Source organism: Panulirus ornatus, chromosome 2 (assembly GCF_036320965.1).
Source record: "Panulirus ornatus isolate Po-2019 chromosome 2, ASM3632096v1, whole genome shotgun sequence".
NCBI classification, from domain to species: domain Eukaryota; kingdom Metazoa; phylum Arthropoda; class Malacostraca; order Decapoda; family Palinuridae; genus Panulirus; species Panulirus ornatus.
In genome coordinates, this window is record NC_092225.1 from 90,693,703 (window position 1) to 90,712,168 (window position 18,466).

The following is an 18,466-nucleotide window of genomic DNA, read 5'->3' on the forward strand; positions in this document are numbered from 1 at the left end:
TTTTACTTGAGTATCCTTTACATTTTTTTTTTTAGAGTATTTCATCTGAGAAATTAACAATGAAATTTATATCTTCCTTTATCAACATCATAGGACATACATATCATCCTGCCTAAGCGCCACCATCGTATCCATCATGTGGCACCTCATGAGACATACTTCTGCATAACCACTGGCTGGCTCAATTACCCCCTGGAGAAGCTCAAGTTTTGGACCTCCCTTGAGTGCTTGATCGAATTGGTGTCAGGCTGCAAACCCCGTGCAGATGATTTCAAGTGGGCACAGAAGAGGGAGTGAAAGCCAAGCAGCAGTGATGCACAAACAGTGCATAATTCATATGAATCAAAAATGAGAAAAGTAGGATATGGTAAAGTCCAATTATACTGCTGAATTCAAATGAATGTTTTATGCATGCAGTGTTATCAGATTTGATAGGACTCGAACTGTAATGTCTGAGAGAAGGCAAAACGATTTGAGAATAATCAGGTATTTTACTACAGTAAGTACAGTCAAACTGTAGAATTTACAAAGTCATGAATTTGTCTACTCCCAGTTGTGGAATTGGTTCTTGCTGCAGCAGGAAAGTATGTTAAACAAAAACATTTTAGTTCTATTTCTGCAAGTCTTGCAAGTTCTGAAGTTATACAAATGAGCCCTACAATGAATGGCTGGTATTGTTGAAAATATCAGATTGTTTAAGACAAAAATCACTGCTATTGCCAGTTCTTCTGTGTACTGTTACACCTAACCAAATCCAAAGCCTGACAATCTTCCTCTACATTTTGTACTGTAATAAGATGAAAAGAAATATTCTGTTTGGGACACTTCAGGTGGATAATTGTGTGGTTTTCTCAGGTATGTAGTGAAGAAAACATCTTATATACCAAGCCAGTGGTATAATTAGCTTTCTCCTATTTTTCACCAGTTACCTTTAGGGAATGTTTAATTTTAAGAAATTACAGTAATATACATCATTAGGAGGTATTATTTGAAGCTAAGCAGAAGTCATATGCACTGAGTTCATTTTACATAGGTGGAAAAAGTGAATGTTATGAGGGTGATGTCACTCAAGTGTTTGATAACAACAGAGCTTTTGCTTCTTCAGGATGCACTTATGTTTATATTCTGGCAAGAAATTCTGCTTTACAGTTATATGTTTCAGGTAAACTTGCATAACAAACAGTATTAATGCCATGCATGTATGGTGTTGATTTTTGTTTGTTTTTATATGATGATTAATTAAGATTCACTTGCATAAAACTAAGGGAATAAGACTTTTCAAGACCTTTGAGAGATTATTTCAGCTTATGATGACTTCAGGCATTGCCAGTCAACATCTGAGCATCCGTCTTTACTTTTTTCTCTTCATTGATTGATATTGATAAACTCACAGATGTGAACAAATTAGTTCAGATGCCATGGAACTTTTAATTCCAGTCCTGAGAGTATTCATTTGACATGATTTATAGTTTGAGATTATTCAGTGATGTTTGGGGCTGCAGTCCCTTTTTTCTCTCTGATGTGAAAGCCATGATTCTTGAAGTTCATATTGATAAATTGATGTACAGTTGGGGACATTTCCACATGCCACAGTCACCACTTTCCATGAACTATGAATCCAAACAGTTGGATCAGAACTGGCAGGCAGAGATTAGTTTTTTCTGGTAACAGTGTTGATAAGGGTATGGGGTGTTAGTGACCTGATGGTGAGAAGGGTTAGGGGTTGGGGTGAAGATGCCGGAGGTGGTAAGTTGCGTGCTGCAGTTGTCATGTATTATTTTTAACTATGCAGTTATACATGGATTAGTGATGTGAGGGGTGATTTTGATTTAGGAATGGGTTAGCACTTGTATGAAATTATAGAATTAGTGCCATTAATTTAAATCTGTATTATAAGTCTAAACTGCTGTGATACTTGCAAAATGTAGCCTTGTTCCCCATACCCCCACCCCTTTCCCTCCATTCCAAACACACAATCCACCTTTCTTTGAGAATACTTACCCAGTATCTCCACCACCACCACACAACATGATTAAAGTCGTTGTTTCCACATGAATGAGCAGTGTTTAATCTTTGACATCTGCAGAAAGATCTAATTAGAAGTTTTTAAGTTCAGTTCACATTCAGTACAAGTATTGCTTGAAAGGCATAATTAAACCATTTGAAATATTTCATACTGAGGATTACGCTTGTGATACGTCTCATGCAGATATTTGATGATTTCTCAGACTGATTGGAGTCCAGTATTGGAAATGACTATAATTCATGAGATAATGTAATATGAATAAAAAGTAGTGTATCTCGGACAAGAAGTTTCATTTACATTATTGATTGATACATTATCTCTCGATTCAGTACCCTGTCCAGCCACCTTCATTTTTTGATGCCTTTATGTGGCCTATCAGGCATTGAAGTGACATGGTTGCAGTTGATTTGAGACTTGGTTCCATAACAGTTCGCATTCTGCTTTCTTGTGGTTGAGTAACTCGACACATGTCTTTTACCGGACTGGCTCCCTTGTATTCACGATATTGGCTCACAAGGTTTTGATCAGGTTCATGTCTTCCTCCTTACTTGGCCAGTCCAGTATATTTAGGTTTTCCTCACCAGCAAACCACTACAGGACGGTCCTGGCTGTATGAACAGATACAATGGGGCTTGGGGAAAAAGGAAATTTTCCTTTCACATGGGGAGGAAGGAAAATCTTAAACAAAACATTATGATATATCTGCATATTGAACTTTCCATCAGATTAGATACATCTACACTGCACGTACATCAACTTCCACACATTCAGGTGAAATGGGTGCTTTGCGCCTCTTCAAATATATTGTTACGATGGTACCAACAGATGAAAAATGCTCATTTGTCAGTTTCACAGTTCATTACATGATTGGACTTCATAATTTGATAACCTAGTTTTTACATATTTGTTGTTATGCTATTTCACGGAAACATTTGATAAGTTCAGAACTGTGATTTGCAGTATGTATCATAAACTATTTTTGATTACTTTGGTACAAGATGAAATAAGCTTATAATACATTGCCTCATATTATTTCTTGTCCATATATTTATTCTGTGGTGATTTGTGGAGGAAATGACTTCTTGTAGAGGAACATGACCCTGTCCCAGATCTCTAACCCTCCATATTTTTTTTTTCATACCAATGAGTGAAGGAGATCCTACCCCTTGCTGTTGGTCTTTTAGCAGTTCCCTCTTAGTGGGAATCCTGTGGTGGATACCTTCCTCATGCAGTGTCTTGGTACATTTGTCTTGGTCACCCATAACCCAAGATTGAATCACAACATCATTTGTAATTCTGTTGTCCTTCACCACTCGAAGGATCCTTGCATCATCCTAAGGGATCTTTATCCGTAGGTGAGGTCTTCTTTATGTTGCCGATTCTATAGATTTGATACAAATGCTAACCCATATTCGTAAGTCATAATCACCCATTCCATCACCAATCTGCATTATTTACTTTAGTAAGCATTATATGACAATTGCAGCACACAGCTTACTACCTCCCACTTCTCCATCCCCAACCCTTAACCCTCCTCACCCTAAAGCTCTCATCACCCCATACCCCCAACTGCATTGTTACCAGAAAAAGTGAATCTGTCTGCTGGTTAGGATTCACATGTTTAGATTCTCAGTTCACGGACAACAGGTGACTGTAACGTGTAAATGTCCTCAACTGTACACGATAACAATTCTTTCAAGGTGACACATTATTATTGATATTTCAAACATATCCAGATGTGAACTACAGTTAGAGGAATATTGGGAATAATTGAACCAGTTGTTAACTTGATTAATGGTTATATTAAAAGGCTGCAAGCTTGACGCATAGAGCTTTACAAGTGCTTCACAGTAATTTCCAGTGCCCTTTTGTGGTGAAGCAATAGAAACATTATTAAATGTTTAAGTATTCTTGAAATTTGAGAATTTTAAAGCAGTTACAAGGCTAAGGTGTTGTATTACTGCACTCATCTAGCTTGTTCATAAATACAGGCTTGAGATTAAACCTTGGGATTGTTGGTAATGCCAACAACTTTTTTGTAGGATATTCAGAATCCCAGAAAACTTGGATGATTTTCATTTATGTTATTGGCTTTTTTTTTAATCGCAACTTTTATAGAACATGAAACAGTTTTACTTGGGGATGATATACAGAAAACATGAAAATTAATGTTAGTTATGATTGGTAGTTGATAAGCTGTACATCTATGACAGATTTTTATTAGTTGGCATGATTTCAGTGAATCATTGTTCTTGTGGGTTTCAGCTAGAATCACAGTCTTCAAGAATGTTTTTGCTTGTTTTCTTTTTTTAACTACATTATTTATTTGTCTTTAGATTCATTCTAGTATGCCCCTTCAAACATTATGAACATGTTCCATTATCCCCATCACTTAGGATTCTATTAGATATAATGAGAAACTATTATTTGATCATCTTTTGTTCTTAACTGAAACAATGCTCTTCCTGATTTTTTTTTTTTTTTTTTTTTTTTTTTTTTTTTTGTAAATTCGCTAAGAGTTTCTGTTAGTAAGAAGTGCGTACAGTATTTATAATGTGGATAACCCATATACGGTAAGCTCATTTTTCTCCCAGAAAAAGGGGGGCATCTTTAAACATCAGGTTATAAATTCTTGTTAGAAAAGAGGAATATGCAAAGTCACAAAGTTGCTTGGTAAGTGTGATATTACTTAAAATGATTCTCTGATTGAATGCCAAAGTTGTGGTCCAAAATACAAACCTGTCAAATGATACAAGACATGATTGTTTCTGTAGTGAAAATTTTCAATCAAGGTTTCTTTACTTGTAAGTCATTTGACATTTTGGTAGTGATTTGATTGCAACATGACCTTGAATTTATTGACCTTCAGATGGGAAGAGGGTAATGTTATAAATATGTCATTATGCTGTATAATTGATGATTAAGGGATATATATATATATATATATATATATATATATATATATATATATATATATATATATATATATATATCTATATATATATATATATATATATATATATATATATATATATATATATATATATATATATATATAATGTATATGAAGACACATTTTTATAGAACACATAATACCCTCCAACAGCGAGGACTCTAACCCAGGACCTTTGTGTGTTCATCGGGAATGCTTACCTCTCTCCCATAAATGCCCCTTATAGGGAAATGACTATTCAAAATAACTGAATACTCATTTCTTTACTAGGTGGTGATCATATCTGTGGTTAGCATTCCTGACTACCATGCAAAGGTCCTTGGTTCAAGTCCTGGCTGTTGGAGGGTATTATATATATATATATATATATATATATATATATATATATATGTATATATGATATATGTATATATATATATATATATATATATATATATATATATATATATATATATATATATATATATATATATTTGGAGCGAGGGACTGGAAATTCTCCCCTCCTGTTTTACTTTTCCAAAAAAAGGAACTGAGGAGGACCAAGCGAGGATTTTTTCCTCGAAGGCTCGGTCATATGCTCTTGAAGCTACCTTGGTAATGCAGGAAATGGCAAATATGGGTAAGAAAAAAAAAAATATATATATATATATATATATATATATTTACTTTTTTTCCCCACACATATATGCAATTTCCTGCATCAGGGAGGTAGCACCAAGAACAGAGGACTGAGCCTTAGAGGGAATGTCTTCACTTGGCCCCCTTCTCTGTTCCTTCTTTTGAAAAATTTAAGTTGATGAATATAGAAACTTTACCTTATTACCAATGATTTTCTTGTAATTTTTCCAGAGCATTTAGAATGATGACAGTAGACATTTTCAAAGAGACTAATTAAGTAAAACAAACCTCACCTCTGTGAACAAAATGTAAATCATGTTTCATTCCTACTTTGGCAGAATTAAAGTTGCTGTTACCAAAAAAAAAGGGAAATGAAAGACTCTCAGAGGGATCATTGCATTCACAGGTAAATTGTGACTCACATATCACAAAATTGTTGGGATTGCCTCTTATATTTTAGCACAAATTTATAAAGTCCAATCAGTAAGTTTGGAGAATGCCATTCACACCAGCACCTGTTGTTCTAGTATCATTCTTCAATGAAACACATCCATAACCAGTTTTCTTGCATACTGCAAAAGACAAGTTCTAATTATATTGTTGCATATTACCTTAAAGGTACTGTTGCAGATTTGAAATTCAAGAGATACCATACTCCACTCTTTTGTTTACTCAGGCATGCAGGCGAGTGCCATGCAAAATGAACCCACCTATAAATAGGGAAAGGGAAGTAACATTCCAAGTGCATTTCCATACCCAGTATTCACACACTATTCTCCAAATACAGACAAAGCTCACACAAGCTACATGAGGTAAAACATATGTTTTATTAATTGATACATTTAACCTGCAGCATGAGCCAAGAAACGGTAGGGAGAAGTGACAGAGTTGGAACTGAATGAATGAATGGTTGGAGAAGCTAATAGTCTAATAGTGCATATTTGTTTTAGCTCTTCATAAATTTTCCTGTGTTTTGTCTTTTTATTATATTTGCGGATATATTTCATTGTGAAATTCAAAGCAGAAAAGAAATTACTTTTACTTATATATTTTTAGTAATGTACTGTACTATATTTCCACTGAATTAAAGGAATTGGCATAATATGGTAAGAGTGAATGACATGGGGGCAACAGCACCATCAGGGAGTCCCATTAATGAGATTAGTTTGTATTATTTTTGTAATTTGATTCTCTTTTGTATTCTCTCATATGAATATTATTTTACATAATGATTTGATAGTAAATATTTTGTTCATTTTGTCATCTGTTCTGTGGCAAAACCTTACTCATAAGGTTTGAAGACAGATTACTCATTCTGATATTGTATGCCATGAAGGTGTCTACATTCTTATGATTGTTTCTTTCAGTTTTAATGGATACTAATACCAAAACACTGCTGTAGTTCCAAAGAAAAACAGTGGTGTCACAAGAAACAATATATATAAATATAGTGATTGATATACAAAAGAAAAATATGCAGTTCACAAAAACTCTGTTTGTTGAATTGATTCATTCCAGGTAGCTTTCTGAATGTATTATATCAAGGTGATCTGGACAACCATAAAAAATCATTTTGATTATACTGTACAGAATTGTAAAGTTAGGTATTGATTATTATGTTCCTTAGATTTTACTTTTCCTTTTGTCCTTGTTTAACCTTACAATAGCTGTTATTCAGAGTTAGTTCCACTTTTGTTGGTTTTTATTGATTGTCCTTTATAGACAAATAGTGTGTGTTCCATCACTCATTTGTGTAATATTAAGTATACAAGTGCCCACACAACCATGATTAGAAAATTATTAGTAAGTAGGCAGAATTCCTAAATTGAAGCTTTACCCTATATATATATATATATATATATATATATATATATATATATATATATATATATTCACGCATTTAGTTACTGCTGATGGATTAGGCTGTTTCTTGTTTTTATGGGAATATAGAAAACATGATTAAGTGGCTACTTTTCCATCTTACTGATGAGTGTGCGCAAGTCGGGCATAGTTTTGCCAGAAACAAAAGATAGATGGTCACCTTTGAAGAGATTCATCGCAAAGGTGCTTTTGCATAAACACAAATTGATGATACAAAAATATTAGGACCATAATGTTCCTAACTATCTTAAGTGACAGTATTTTATTATTTACTTAAATCTCAACCAAGGGGTATTTGGGGAACCCTAGTCAGTAGCACGGCTCCTTTTATAGCTTTTTGATACTCATGGGCTGGGGACAATGAGGAGGTCTTCACTCTTAGCTCTTCACTTGCGTTGTTTTTCTATGCTCTTTTTGGATACTGCAGTAATCTTTTCTGGATGTAGAAACCTTCATTCCTGTGAGTGTATGTAATGCAGATAGTTCCATAAGTATCAATATCAGTTTTTTGTGTATTTTTTCTTTATGTCTTTTTTTATTACTGAAGTTTTAAGGAACCTTGATTTATATACATAAGAATATTAGTAAATTGGAGAGGCAGTTACCATAGGGGTATTTGGCATGGTTTGATGTGAAGGGAATGTATAATGATTATTGATTTTAGACATATTGTATTGGCAGAGAGATGAATATGTCTAGGAATGTGCAGTCTTCATATCATGGGAAATATATGAGTACAGGGTAAGAGTACTGTACTCACTTTGTGTGTCCTCTGTAATTACCACATGACTTGGTCTTATTATTTTACACATGCATATTTTCATGTGGGTCCTTCAACTTGCCTTTCGCCTTATTCCTTCCTCAGCCCATTGGTGCGCTGCCCTCCTGCCTCTGACCGATCCGAGGTGCTGTGTTTTATCAACTTGTCATTCTTGTCAAACATTCGCATAATTCTTGTATGGCTCAAACTACCAATGATCTTCTCAACATGCTAGCTTATTCATCATCATCTTCACTTGAAGCAATATCATCATATCTATTTTAAGCACATTTGTAATTTTTGAAATGCTTTGCAAAGAAGCTTGGATATTTTTTATTTTGTAAATAAGGAATTCATATATAAATAGATATATTGTAAATTTGATATGTTCTGAAAGGCTTAACATTGAAATGTCATATTTTAGGTAGAGCAGTGCTAATTAACTGTGATAGTTTTATCAGTAGCTGAACTTAATGAGAATTGACACCATTTACATCTTGGACTCCCTCTAATAGTAGGGAGAAGTGTCTTTTTCCTGTGTACTGCAGCCTCAAAGTAGATATGTGTGGCTAGACCCTCACCTTGGCTTATGTACAAGCTCTTGTGTTGGGGTTACTACACTAATGTGGCTGCTTCCACACTGGTATTTGTAACTTAAACTCGGCCATATTGTTGGCTTTGTGACCTTACATGGTTTCCAGTTACCTTGTTCTTAAATGGTTGTTCCATGTCCTTGTGAGGTGAGTGCAAGATTTAGTGGTAACAGCCTGAACAGGAGGACCCCCTCTGTGTATTACCCTTTTAATGCTGAAACTTCAATGGATTTCTATGTATTATTTTCTCTTCAAACATGGATAGCTTTTGCTGTACTTGGCACAAAACCCTTATGGTGTTGCACTAAGCATAGGTTAGTCTGCACTTCACTTTTGATTTTATTTTCATTTATGTTATGAAAAGCAACAGTGGCAGAAAAAAAAATGGAATCCATTGTAGTTATATTACCTTGAACATCAGGTTCTAGGTGCTTAGAGGAAGAATTTGTAATGATATTTTTGCACAATTGAAGTAGAATACATGGACTGACACGGTATTTGGTGTATACTTTTGGTGATTGCTGTAGTTGCCGTAATTTTTGCAAATATAACAAAATAGGTTAAAATAGCACATACTGTAGTTTGAATGTTCCAGAACAAACTTAAAAGTGCAAGGTGAATGTAAATGACAGAATGTGTTAAACTTTTGTACTACATATGCATTAGACTTTATCTCATTATCAACTGTTTTTTGGAAATGGGCTGAAATAAATATCCAGGGATGAAGGTAGGTGGTAACTGCCTTGCTCTTCCTTGAGACTTTTATGTACAACCCATTCTTTTCTTCTTTGATTATTTTTCTCCTTAATCACCACAGATGTTGATATGGTTTCATAATAGATAAGCATATCTGTATCATAAGTGTTACACAGATTTAAAGAATGAGATAGATACATAAGTGTAAACAGGTACACACACATTGGTGCATACACTAGTAGAGTACTTACACATGCATTTTTATCTAAATTGTTTGTATACTTTTCTGTAGATTATTCATATATAATGAAAATGCCTGTATAAACATGTAAACAGTAGATATACTGTCAGGTACATAGTCACTTATATTTATATACGTTGTATGCCAGTTAATGGGTAGTGACCGGGACAGTATAATCAAAAGCGTAAACAAAAAAAATTACGTATTCTTTTTATTCCCTGGTATATCGTACAGTAATGTCATTTTAAGAAGATATTTGGTCCCAAGTAATTTCTGTGGTGTATATACTAATGACTTTGATGTTTGTGCCATTAGTAATTATTTTGATTTATGTGAGGTTAATAGTTCAGTTTTTGAAGCTTGTTGGGCATCATGAACTATATATCTCATGGTAAAAAGATTTTTGCAGTTTCTCCATAGCATTTTATAAGTAAATCTTCTGCTAGACAAGATGAACTGCTCTTAGTTTCCTTGGAAGGGAAGGGTATACAAATGGAGTGTCATTACTGTGTCATATAATTCTCAAGATCTTTGTTTTTGTCACAGCTCTCATGAATATGAATACCTCCTTTTGAACAGTACTCTAATGTCTCATGGGCCATTGTACTGTGCTGTCATGCAGTATTCTGTTGTAACATTGCTGTCTTAGTGTCTTTCCACAGTAGTTGTTCAGATATTGGAGTTGCAAGTAAAACTGGTCATTACTATACATAAGAAGTTTGCTCAAGGATTATAAAAATTGGATTGAATATGCTCAGATTTTGGATTTGCAAGTAAATCAGGTAGTTTCCAACTCATCAGAAGTTTGCTCAAGGGTTTCCAGGTTTAGGTGTTATTCTCATCTGGAATGAAGCTGTTCGTGGGTGTAAGCTTATTTTGTGTGTAGGCTTATTTTTCAGTGAAAGTAGTGAAAGTCAGTGGATTAGAGTTTATTTTTTTATTATTATTTATTTTTGTAGAGATATATGAAATTGAAGTTTTCACATTTTATATCCATAATTGATGATCAGTTGATCCTGGGAATTTGCTCTTGTTTTTGATTTCAAGAACTTTCATAGGAAAAGTTTAATGGGTATCTTATTTAAGTCAATTAGAAGATTGATCTTAAATGATCGTATATATCAGTATGTTTGAATTGGATTTTTTTTGCCATAATCATTGATACTGTGTAATTTTATCCAGTTGACTGGATAACCTTGATTATGGCTGGGGAATAAGTTGCAGTGGACACACCTTTTTTCAAGGGCAAAAGAGCAGTGCAATAAGTATAGATTAGAGAAAGATGGCAGGTTTTTACTTGACATTCTCAATGTTTGTAAGAGTTTATGAGGATGTGTATGTTGTGAATATTGCATTGATTTGTAGTAGTAGATCATCTAGCTTCAGTCACCCATTGAAGCAGTATCGTGGGAGAAGTGAGGAGCTGATAAGAATTATCCTCTTATAGGCGCCTTTCCTAGTGATGGTTCAATTTTTGTGGCCACATTCATACTGCGGTCCCATTTTGTGGCCTTATAAATTCTCTCTTGTAACATACAGCCATTGCCATTTCCTGTTCTTTTTTTTCCCTTAATTTTCTTCACGTTTCCTCTATCATAGCGACATCTTTTACAAGGGATATCCTCGTTACTTTCTTAATCCTTTCTTATCCAGACAGTAGGAACAACTTCATTATTATGAGAACCAAATTCATTGAAAATTTCTCAGCACATTTAGAATATTGCTCTTAGATTCCATTCGAAATTATGTGCAGAGGTTTTTGGGACTGAAGCGCTTGGAGATGTTTCTTGGGTCCCCGTACTTTGAATATAAGAAAAGGCATATTCAGTATATATACGTATAGGGACAGAGTAGTAGTGCATTTATACTTCAGAAGATTGAATTAGAGATATACTTGATAAGAAGTAACTTTTGTACTGTAACTCTTTAAAAAAAAATACAGGATGTAGAGTTCTCCTACTTCCCTTTAGAGAAGGCAGAATTGATTCAGTTTAATCATGTACCCAAAAGTCCACTAATGGCATCTAAGTTGATGAACTTATGGGAAAGGAATTTGACTTCATATGTAATATATCATTCAAGTAATTGTCACTGTGTGAATAATATGCATCAAAAACCCCTAGTGAAAACAGCTTACATGCTCTTGCTCTTTCTCCAGTTGTTGTATCTCTTAAGGGCCTTGTTGGTAACATTTGAGTGGCTGCCCCCAAAATATTCTCATCATGTGGCAATTAGTACTGTGATTTTTACTTCATTTCATAATGACTAGACAAGTTTTAGCAATTGATCTATAAAGAAAGAACATGGTTGTCAGACTTCAAGCATCAAGTGCTGTATATATATATATATATATATATATATATATATATATATATATACTTGACATTTGAATTGAAAATGTTGAGAAACTGACATATACCTTTGTTTGATAACTGTGTTTAAGATGAACATTTGAGTTTCATCAGTAGGGCTATTGTTCTCTTTTGTTCCTTCCACTTGCAAAGCAGTTGTTTTCCTTGTTAAATTTAATGATGTTTCCAAATAATTTTAGTTGATTCCAAGAATGTCATAAGATTGTATTTAAGGGTTATAGTGAATTTGTTTTCATATGACCAGTATATATGTATGTAGTTTCTTCAACTTTTTACTTTGGTGATGATATGTCTTTATTTGTATAATTTTCCTCAAGGTTAGTTATAAGCATTTTTATACGTTAGTATGGGAGAAAAGCAGTCATGAGTTATAAACTCTTAATGGTTGTCACAGGTTTCTTATATCCTTAAAATACTATGACAGATTATGTCATTCAAGAAATGTGTGCCAGGCATACAGATCTATGTAGCACATTCTCTTTTTTAAAGATGTAATACAGTCACCAACAAGCATGTCAAAATGATTCTGTGGACTGTTGATATTTCCCAAGAGTATACATGTAAAAGCTAACTTTGACATATAAACCTTCAAGAAATTCTTTATAAAACAAATGAAACCAGAATAGTGGTGTGGAGTTAGATGTTGGGAAGGTAAGTCATATTCAAGTATTAGTGTGGGCTCTTATTGCTTGTTGTGTTCCATTAAAGGACGTCAGAACTCTACTTGCTGCTGTATTTTTCTACTGACTTTTGCCAGAGAAGATTAACAGGCAAGAACTGGTTGTCCGCTCTCCAAATGCTGTGCTTAAGTGTCCAATATTTGCCGCTTCTGCTGCTACACTGCTACCTCCCTCACACTAGGTTTGAGAAGTTGAAAGAAAAATGAATTGTTTAAAGAATTTTGGGACACACTTATTTTTCCTCTATTTTACATCAGATAGGTAAGCTTATTCAGGAACCTGGTTTCAGGAGTCAGTCTGGCATCACAACACCTAGCTCACTACAGTATATGGCATCAGAATCAAGAATTTCTCTATTAAGATGAGTTTAACGTAACATTTTTCTTAAATACTGTGCAGTGTAGCATTTTAAACTTTTGATGTAGTATCTTTACAAACAACTACTTCTCTCACTTGAGTAAATGATATAACACTAGAGTGATTTGCTCATGCAGCTGGTATATTTTGAAAAAAATCCTTTATGTGCATTTTGTTTGATTATTTCAGTTTTATAATGACCGAATGTTTTTGCAAGATCTTTAATGCTTATAGGATTGTGAAATTATAATGTGGCCCCAAAATTTTCAGTGTTGATATGATAGCTTGGTGTTAGCAAAGCATTGACTAATACCAGTTGTGGTGATTGAATACAGCTTTCACTGGTAACCTAGGGTGAAAAACTTTAGGTAAACAAGATTGTGTATTATAAAATGTATTGAATTCTTGTAAGAAAGTGAAACTTGAAAATTTAGAACACCAGTGATTTAAAAGATACATATGTTTATGTAGGCTGGATGTCTATGTACATAAGCAAATGTTTGTGTGGTGTATATGTGTACAGACATGCAATACATATATGTGTGTGTGTATATATATATATATATATATATATATATATATATATATATATATATATATGTATGTATGTATGTATTTCCATTGGTGTTACTGGACTCCACCTGCAAGTGGTTATACTATGAGTGAAAAGTCACCTTTTGCAAGGCTGTATATTGGTAGTTGATGGAAAGAATTACAGTCTTGTTGAGGGCCCTCTCACTCCAAAGGAGTTCATTTTCCTGCTTGTGCATGAAATTTAGCCTTTGAAGCTGCAGCAACAGAAGCCCCATAAAAGGGTTTCTGGGGTTGTATGATGTTAATATGACAACCTATAAAACTCTCACATAAAACACTGTGGTTCAATTGCAGTTCAAGCATTTATAGATATCTTCAACCACTCCTGAGTACACAACAAAATCCCCAACATATGGAAACATAATACCTATACTAAAATACCATATCACTTTTGTCTTCAAGTATCCAAACTTAGAAAAACTGATCCACTCTACACTGAATAGCTTCATATACAACCACCTCACACTACAAACAGACCTCATAAACTAGTCATAACACCCATACGGTGCATTACTAGTTGCAATAAACATTAACAAAGCATTTGACACCGTTCAACACCTCACAAAAAAAGATACTTGACACTTCCAAACATCCTCACAAAAAATGTTACTTGACACCACCCTTCATGACAGTGACAAAAAGTGGTTGATCTTAGCTGACTGCTATGCTAGTCATTCACAACGGTTTTACCTCTAAAAGCATCAAAGTCTGCAGTTGAGTTCCCCAGGTTGCCATTATTTCTCCAACTCCCTTCAGTCTTTTGCTAAATGATCCTCAAGTACTTTTAGCAAAACACAATATGAAAGACTTCATGTATGCAGTGACCTCAATCACAGCACAACACCTTAACACTGACACCAAACAAGCAGTAATACATTTCAAAATTAGATCGATGGCGAACTCAGAACAATGTCTGCACTTCCTTAGAAGTCTTCAGTCACTCTTTTTACCTCTGAACCGACATAAATACATCCAATTTTTATCTCCAGACTGACACAAATCCTCCAGTCACCTTGAAAAAGCAATCAATCCCTCTCAACAAAACCCGTCATTTTCGGCATCACATATACACATGACATTCATCCCCACACCAAAAGTGGAACACATACTAATTGCTATCAGAGAACTTGTAACTGTTACCAGATGTAGACAAAATATTCTCTTAGCATTCTCAACAAGCAATTTGTCTGTTCCACCCTAGACCACACCTCACCTGCCTGGTAGTCCACTTTCTCAATAGAAAATATAAAAGAGGCTGCTGACCATTCAGAACGATCACTGGCTGCTTCACAATCACAGATGCTCAGCACCACAGTGAAGCAAAGATCTTCCAAGTACGATCCCACCTTACTATGCCTAGCACTCATTCTATGCAGCAGCACTAGACCCCTCCCATCCAGCCTTGCCATGCTCGGCACTCAGTTCAATGCAGCAGCACTGGAACTCTCCTCCAAACCACTGCATAATGAACAACCAACTCCCAGATAAAGATAAGAAAGTTAAATTACTCACATTCATGCAAGCTTTACTCACAGATCCCTCCACCCCCAACAATTACAGTGCTGAAATAACATAAACACATGAACTAACAAGCACTAAACAAAAGCTGCCCTCTGAACTCATTCTTAAATACCATTGACCATACATCTGAAACCACACCTCAGACAAACCCTTGCAGCTCACAAACCTGGAACCCTTACTCCTCCTCCTCAACGAACACCACTGCACACTTTCACATATGGTCCTGCATGATGGATTGGGCCTGCTTCCTGAATGCTGCAGGAGCCCCTTAAAGATAGAATGTACTCCTGGGGCAGGATATGAATTTTATATGTGCTGCCGGAGTCCACCTGCGAGAGGCTTCACCGTGAGTGATAAATCAGTTACGTAAGACGGTATCATGGGGAATATGATCTCAAAGAAGTCACTCCAAAGGGGTCTCCATTTTCTTGCTGCTAGAAGTAGCTCAACCATGGTCTGTAGGGACCTCAGAAAGTTCTTGGGATGAACATAACCAAACACACACACACACACACACACACACACACACAGCTTTACCTCTGCCTCAGAATCCCCTTCTGTGGGGCTCATATATATATATATATATATATATATATATATATATATATATATATATATATACACACACGACTGTAGCAGTGTCTTGTTTTATACAAAAGAATTGTAAGTAATATATGGTGTTCAATGTTAGTTGCAAGCATTATAATTTGGCTTTATTGCTCATAAAACAATCTGTGATGAAAGACTCTTATTGGCTGTTTATATTTTGCAATGCTTTAGTTATGTAGCAGCTCTAATACAGCATTTTCCTAGTTGTCTAGGCTTAAGCTTTTATTTTCATTACATCTTTACACCAAGCCTACTTTCCACTTCATGATAATAGATTTTCAGTAAGACTAATAGCTTTATTGACATTGAAAAAAAATGTGTAAGAAAAGATTTCTCTAGTTGCTTAGTTGGCATGGAAAATATTAGGGCATCTTTTGTGATACTGGTATAATGTGGAGGTGTGCGCGTCAGGGGGGTAGCAGCAGCCGAGGCGGGCATGTGTGGTGTCCTTTCCTCCTCATGTTGACCCAGGTCTCCTTCGCCCTGTGCATATGTCACCTCCACTTTGCCACCTGCTTTTATAAATGGACAGGAGAAATATACACACTTTGATAATACTGTTTTATTAACCTGACTCTTGCGGAAGAATGTGATTGTTATATAAACACATACTTCCCTCTACATATTAGGGGAGAATAACAAACTTTCTTGTTAGCTGAGAAGGCACAGGCAGCTGAGGCCCTAATCAAGACCATATATATATTTCTATATACATATATATGTAATATATATATTTTTTTTTCTGTCTCCCGCGTTTGTGAGGTAGCGCAAGGAAACAGACAAAAGAAATGGCCCAACCCACCCCCATACACATGTATATACATACGTCCACACACACAAATATACATACCTACACAGCTTTCCATGGTTTACCCCAGACGCTTCACATGCCCTGATTCAATCCACTGACAGCACGTCAACCCCGGTATACCACATCGATCCAATTCACTCTATTCCTTGCCCTCCTTTCACCCTCCTGCATGTTCAGGCCCCGATCACACAAAATCTTTTTCACTCCATCTTTCCACCTCTAATTTGGTCTCCCACTTCTCCTCGTTCCCTCCACCTCCGACACATATACCCTCTTGGTCAATCTTTCCTCACTCATTCTCTCCATGTGCCCAAACCATTTCAAAACACCCTCTTCTGCTCTCTCAACCACGCTCTTTTTATTTCCACACATCTCTCTTACCTTTACGTTACTTACTCGATCAAACCACCTCACACCACACATTGTCCTCAAACATCTCATTTCCAGCACATCCATCCTCCTGCACAAACTCTATCCATAGCCCACGCCTCGCAACCATACAACATTGTTGGAACCACTATTCCTTCAAAGATACCCATTTTTGCTTTCCGAGATAACGTTCTCGACTTCCACACATTCTTCAAGGCTCCCAGGATTTTCGCCCCCTCCCGCACCCTATGATCCACTTCTGCTTCCATGTTTCCATCCGCTGACAGATCCACTCCCAGATATCTAAAACGCTTCCTCCAGTTTTTCTCCATTCAAACTTACCTCCCAATTGACTTGACCCTCAACCCTACTGTACCTAATAACCTTGCTCTTATTCACATTTACTCTTAACTTTCTTCTTTCACACACTTTACCAAACTCAGTCACCAGCTTTTGCAGTTTCTCACATGAATCAGCCACCAGCGTTGTATCATCAGCGAACAACAACTGACTCACTTCCCAAGCTCTCTCATCCACAACAGACTTCATACTTGCCCCTCTTTCCAAAACTCTTGCATTCACCTCCCTAACAACCCCATCCATAAACAAATTAAACAACCATGGAGACATCACACACCCCTGCCACAAACCTACATTCACTGAGAACCAATCACTGTCCTCTCTTCCTACATGTACACATGCCTTACATCCTCGATAAAAACTTTTCACTGCTTCTAACAACTTTCCTCCCACACCATATATTCTTAATACCTTCCAAAGAGCATCTCTATCAACTCTATCATATGCCTTCTCCAGATCCATAAATGCTACATACAAATCCATTTGCTTTTCTACGTATTTCTCACATACATTCTTCAAAGCAAACACCTGGTCCACACATCCTATACCACTTCTGAAACCACACTGCTCTTCCCCAATCTGATGCTCTGTACATGCCTTCACCCTCTCAATCAATACCCTCCCATATAATTTACCAGGAATACTCAACAAACTTATACCTCTGTAATTTGAGCACTCACTCTTATCCCCTTTGCCTTTGTACAATGGCACTATGCACGCATTCCGCCAATCCTCAGGCACCTCACCATGAATCACACATACATTAAATAACCTTACTAACCAGTCAACAATACAGTCACCCCTTTTTTGATAAATTCCACTGCAATACCATCCAGACCTGCTGCCTTGCCGGCTTTCATCTTCCGCAAAGCTTTTACTACCTCTTCTCTGTTTACCAAATCATTTTCCCTAACCCTCTCACTTTGCACACCACCTCGACCAAAACACCCTATATCTGCCACTCTATCATCAAACACATTCAACAAACCTTCAAAATGATATATATATATATATATATATATATA

At 35.7% G+C, this 18,466-nt stretch overlaps 1 protein-coding gene across 1 annotated transcript in view; it reads left to right on the plus strand.

Annotated features, from left to right (window-relative positions):
- The window catches only part of Kua (Plasmanylethanolamine desaturase Kua), a 65,296-nt gene extending 48,840 nt beyond the window's left edge, over positions 1-16,456 (plus strand). Inside the window, exon 5 of the mRNA XM_071679509.1 lies at positions 94-16,456. Within this exon, the coding sequence (XP_071535610.1) occupies positions 94-297 (204 nt within the window). The 3' untranslated portion in view covers positions 298-16,456. The remainder of the gene's footprint in view (positions 1-93) is intronic.
- Positions 16,457-18,466: the final 2,010 nt, after the last annotated feature.